We start from the raw sequence: 6055 nt of genomic DNA, 5'->3' as shown, positions 1-6055 counted from the left end.
TATTCTGTTTAGGATTAGGTACAGGATTTTCACTTGAGGACTTGTGTCTTAGGAGTTCTGAGAAATTCACAGCCATTTCTCTTCAAACATTACTTCTTCCTGTTTTTTGGTATTTCTGCTAGATGTATGTGGAGCTTCTTATTCTATCATCTGTATCTTCTAATTTCTCTTTCATGTTTAGCATTTTTATAGTGTTGTTCTATATTTTATGAATATCTCAGTTTTATTTATTTCACTAATTCTTCCCTCACTCATGCCTTATTTGTAGCTTAACCTGTCAGTTGAATTTGTAATGTTTCAATGGGATGAGAACTAATGTCTTCCAATGATCATCCCATATTTTCTATAGTCTTCATTTCTAGAACTTTTCTTTCATAAGTGTTAGTCGCTCAGTCGTGTCTAACTCTTTGCCACCATGTGGACGGTAACCTGCCAGGCTCCTCTATCCGTGGAATTCTCCAGGCAAGGATACTGCAGTGGGTAGCCATTTCCTTCTCCAGGGGATCTTCCCACACCAAGGATCGAACCTGGGTCTCCTGCATCATGGGCAGATTCTTTACCGTCTGAGCCACCAAGGAATCCCTTATATATATATTTATTCCATCCATTCTTTGATGGAATATATATATACACTCACACATACATATATTCTTCCCAACTCAGGGATCGGACCCAGGTCTCCCACATTGCAAGCATATTCTTTACCATCTGAGCCACCAGGAAAGTCCATATATAACATATACCATATTATATATGATGTAAATATATATATATATATATGTATTCTGGAGTTTTTTCCTCTTAAAACCTTTAAATATACAATATTTTGAAGTCTTTTTGGATTGCTGTATTGTCCATAATTCCTTGGAATTGAATTCTCCCATTTCTTGTGTATATTGACTAACTTTCATTGTAATGGGCTTCTTCATGTGCTTTATAATTTTCTATGTGAGCTTATCTTCTACAGGAGCTACATGCTGTGAGGATCTTACTCTGAGTTGAAGAGGTGGCCCTGTGGGCAGTTTTTAACTTGCCCCTGCCAGAGTTCTATGGCATTCCCAGTTCTGGAAAAGTTTTTATGTAAAGGTCTCAGCTCAGGGTTTCTTAAATACATGGGTACTATCAATTTGGCTCTCATAGTGTGTAGCTCAGGTTTAAATGTTTTAAACTTCTTAGAGATGAGTTTATTTTCACCCCTGTCCTACAGAAGATGGCCTACATCTCATTTGTAGTGAAATAGTATAGCATAATAAAGACTATGGATCCTGGAATCAGGATACCTGGGTCTGAATCTTATACCTACTACTTCCCAGCAGTGTGACCTTAAGCAATTTATTAATACTTAAACATTGTCTCCCTTATTTGTAAAATGGGGGCTAAAACAGTACCTCCCTTAATGGAGTTTTATGAGGATTAAAGAAATTAACATATGCAAAATATATAGAACAGTACCTGGCACACTGTGTGTACTGATCAAGATTTGTTATTATTGTGCATCTGCCTAATTGACAAAGGTGGTTTCAATTCATAGATGAGGCAGGTCTCCACTGCTCCTTGTTTTGTGCAGGAAGCACAGGTCTAAGTCAATTCCAAGCCCTTTAGAGGACCCCAAACCTCAGCCTCCAAGGTGCTTTTCTGGTTCCATTATCCCTGTGAGTTGTAACACTTCAATTTGTGTTCATTGCTAGGGTTTTGAGTTCTACTTTTGTTTCTGGAATCTGGAAGTTTTCCTTTCTTGCTTCTTGAGTTCAGCTATATATTTTGTGGTTAAATTTTATTCAGTGTATCCCTGTGTTTTGAGAATCATTGCTTCTAATAGGGACCAATATTAGATAACTAACTGTCCAATAATATGGGATTTGTTAAATAAATTATGATATATTTTTCAAATGGAATACAATTCAGCTATAAAAAATAATGAAGTAGGTCTGCATACCTATATGAGCTGACACAGAATACAGACTGTTGCATTGTTAAGTGAAAAAAAGCATGAAACAGAGATGGGTGTGTATATTGTGTATATATAAATATGTACATTTTTGTACACAGAAAAGGTACTGGGAGGATGCCCACCACAGACCATTACTATGATTAATTCTAGCATGGATATGAGGGATAGACTTTTACTTCACTCTTTTTCCTTTAGTTATAATTTAAAAAATAATAGGTAGGCATTTCTTTTAAAAATACATAATTTGAATAAAGAAAAAACCAAACATTCCCTCTCCAACTTCATCCCCTTTCTCTCCAAAAGAAAAGATAACTAGCATGTACCAAGTATGCGCTTGGCCAGGAGCTGAGATAATAATGATGAATAAGCTTCATTCCCTGCCATAAGAAGCTCAAGATCTAATGGGAGACACATGCATAAACAATCAGAGTGCTGCAAGAAATGTTCTCAAGGAGCTGGGGAAATATCTAACTTTCTCAGAAGGAAGGGCACTCAGGGAAGCCTCACAGGGGAGCTGGGACCTGAACAAAGTGGAGTTCACCGAATAGACACCAGGGCATGGTGGCAGTCAAGGGTCTAGTAGGAAACAAACAGCATACTCAAACAGGAAACATGAGGGGAGTTTAATGATGGGACTGTTTACAACCATGTGAGCAGGGCTAAGGGAAATCAAGAAAGGATGGTGAGACAGCCCAGGGAGCCTTTACCATCTTTATACCTGAAGGGCCAAGAGGAAAGAGCAGTTATCAGAACCCAGAAAGAGTAGCTGTAGCTATAAAAGATGGCTGCCAAAAAAAGTCTGTGGCCTATGATAGATTCTTCTAGAAGGACTCAACCAAACTGCTACCACTCCACAGAGAGGGGGATAGGAGAATAAATATTCAGATTTTAATCTGCTTCTGGTCTCCCTTGGGTTTATTTTGTTTTTTTTTTTTTTTTTGCCATGCCTTGTATCCCTCGACCAGGGATCAAACCCCTGCCCCTTAAAGTGGAAACGTGGAGTCTTAACCACTGGACTGCCAGGGAATTCCCTCCAATCCCTTGTTAATGATTCCTATTGGCCATATCCAGTGAGAATTCAGAGAAAAAACTCAGTTAATACAGTCCACAAAGGTCAGCCTCTAGAGGTACACACAAAGAATGGAGAAGGGTGAAAAGTGGATCCACTGAGGGTATCCAGAAACTCTCTATATGTTCCTCTCAATTTTTCTGGGAGCCTAGAATTGCTCTAAAAAATAAAGACTATTTTTTTTTTCAGTAGATCTGGAGAGACAAATAGCGACTATTCCACATAGGCGTTTTATGCAGAGAGCGCATATTGGTAAAGGAATAAGAGCAAGAAATCACAAGGGGTATTTGAGAAGCAGAGCATAGTCTTGTGTGATTAAATAGTTGGGCTTATGAGGGAGGACAAAGGTGAGGTCATGGAGTGAGGAAAATGTGAAGGGAGTGTTGACAGACTGTATGAGTTCCAAATAGATTTGCAAACTGTCAGCTGATGGGACAAAATTGACCTGTAAATGTACTTTGTCTTGAGTTTGAATGTGAATATCTTTAGACAACTGCATGGACTTCACAGGTCCCACTACTTGCCATTGTCTCACAACTGGTCTACCTCAGTTTTTAAAAATTATCTGCTTGCCACTGAAGACATGTGGAGGAGAACATCCATATCAGAGCTTGTCCAGGGGAGAGCAAAGAAGGTGGGTTTGGAAACCATGACAAATTAAGAGTTTTTGCATTGCAGAAGAGATGATTTAGAAGGACATGATGACTTTCTCCAAGCCAACCAAAAGCTAGCACAAAGAAGAGGGAGTAGACTTATTTTGTCTTATACTTTCATTCACTTGGCAAACATCTGTAGCCTGTCCCATCTGTACCAGGCTCCAAATAGCTCAACTAGGCCTAATGGGTATACGTTTCAGGAAGGCAGATTTAGACTCGGGATAGCGATTATTGGGGCTTACCTGGTGGCTCAGATGATAAAGAATCTGCCTGTAATGCAGGAGATTTAGGTTGGATCCCTGGGTTGGGAAGATCCCCTGGAGAAGGGAACGGCTACCCACTCCAGTATTCTTGCCTGGAGAATCTCAGGGACAAAGGAGCCTGGCAGGCTACAGCCCATGCATTGCAAAGAGTCAGACATGACTGAGCAACTAACACATAGTGATTGATTATTAACCATTTTGGGTCTCAGGCCCCTTTTAATCTGATAAAAGGTATGGGTCTTTTCCATTGAAAGATATACATTCTTTTTTGTTTCACAGATACTTACTGAGCATCTATCATGTGCCAGGCACTGGGGTAGGTACTGGGGATAGAGCAGTGACAAATAAAATCCCTGTATTCCTGAAGTTTACATTCTAGTGGTGGAGAGAGATAATGAACAAGCAAGCAGATATTAATATATCAGAAAAAAGAAGTGCTGTGGAGAAAAATAGAGCAATGGGAAGTGATAAAAAAAAAACATGCAGAAAATGGCAATTTTTAAATGAGATAGTCGAGGAAATGTCACTGGTAGTATCATTTGCACAGAGGCCTGAGGGAAGCAAGTGAGTAAGCCTCTGTGGGGAAAGAACATTCCAGTTAGAGGGAACAGCAAAGGCCCTCTGGGAGTTACCTTGGCATGTCTGAGAAACAGCAAGCAGGCCATATGGCTGAAGCTGAGTAATCAAGGGAGAGAATGGTAGGGTTAAGTTCAGAGAGGTAACGGGGAAGAAGCCAGCTCCTGTAGAATCTTCTAAGTGATTCTAAAGACTTTGCTTTTACGTCAAACAATATAAAAAGCCATGGGCAGGCTTCAAGCAGATGCATGACCTGATCTGATTTACACATTTAATGGATTTGGGACTTTCGTAGTGGCTCAAACAGTAAAGAATTTGCCTGCAGTGCAGGAGACCCAGGTTCAATCCCTGAGTTGGGAAGATCCCCTGGAGAAGAAAAAGGAAATGGCAGAGCCGCGGTGTTGTGCTGTCGGGTAGAGAGACGGATTTGTAAACCCCGGAGCGAGGTTCTACCTACCCGAGGCCCCTGGTGTGCGGAGACCCCGGGGGAAACCACCGTCACCATGTCTGACCAGGAAGCAAAACCTTCAACCGAGGACTTGGGGGATAAGAAGGAAGGAGAATATATTAAACTCAAAGTCATTGGACAGGATAGCAGTGAGATTCACTTCAAAGTGAAAATGACGACACATCTCAAGAAACTCAAAGAATCATACTGTCAAAGACAGGGAGTTCCCATGAATTCACTCAGGTTTCTCTTTGAAGGTCAGAGAATTGCTGATAATCACACTCCAAAAGAACTGGGAATGGAGGAAGAAGATGTCATTGAAGTTTATCAGGAACAAACAGGGGGTCATTCAACGGTTTAGATATTCTTTTTATTTTTTTTTCTTTCCCCTTAATCCTTTTTTATTTTTAAAAATAGTTCTTTTGTAATGTGGTGTTCAAAACATAATTGAAAACTGGCACCCCATCTCTTTAAAACATCTGGTAATTTGAATTCTAGTGTCCATTATTCATTATTGTTTCTTTTCATTGTGCTGATTTTTGGTGATCAAACCTCAGCCCCCTTCATATCACTCTCTCCTTTTTAAAAATTACATGTGTGCATAGAGAGCCCGCCTTTTCCAGGACTGTGCATTTGCAGGCTTGTGATAAATAAGATCAACTAATGCAAGTGTTCTTAATGACTTTCCAATTGGCCCTGAAGTTCTAGCATGTGATTGCTTCACTCCTGGACTATGACTTTCAGTGGGAGATGGAAGTTTTTCGGAAAATAGAACTGTGGAAAAATGACCTTTCCTTAACTTGAAGCTACTTTTAAAATCTGAGGGTCTGGACCAAAAGAAGAGGAATATCCAGTTGGAGTCAAAATGACAGAGAATAATGACTAACTCCAAAGATGGCTTCACTGAAGAGAAGCATTTTAAGATGAAAGAAAAGTCTTGTCAGAAGATCCCAGAAAAGATCTAATTTTCATTAGCAGTTAAAGTTATTCATGCAGAAGTGTATACAACAGAACACTGCTCTTTTTGACTTTATTTGTACTTTTTGGCCTGGGATATGGGTTTTAAATGGACAGTGTCTGTACCAGCTTCAT

The 6055-nt window shown here is 39.8% G+C and overlaps 1 protein-coding gene across 1 annotated transcript; it reads left to right on the top strand.

The window, feature by feature from the left end:
* Positions 1-4916: 4916 nt before the first annotated feature.
* On the top strand, positions 4917-5701 carry LOC128070106 (small ubiquitin-related modifier 1). The gene has a single exon (XM_052663407.1). The coding sequence runs from the start codon at positions 5019-5021 to the stop codon at positions 5322-5324; it is 306 nt and encodes a 101-aa protein (XP_052519367.1). The 5' UTR covers positions 4917-5018; the 3' UTR covers positions 5325-5701.
* The last annotated feature ends 354 nt before the right edge of the window (positions 5702-6055 follow it).

Source organism: Budorcas taxicolor, chromosome X (genome assembly GCF_023091745.1).
Source record: "Budorcas taxicolor isolate Tak-1 chromosome X, Takin1.1, whole genome shotgun sequence".
NCBI classification, from domain to species: Eukaryota; Metazoa; Chordata; class Mammalia; order Artiodactyla; family Bovidae; genus Budorcas; species Budorcas taxicolor.
Note: the sequence above shows the minus strand (reverse complement) of the source record. Positions and strands in the feature narration are given on the sequence as shown.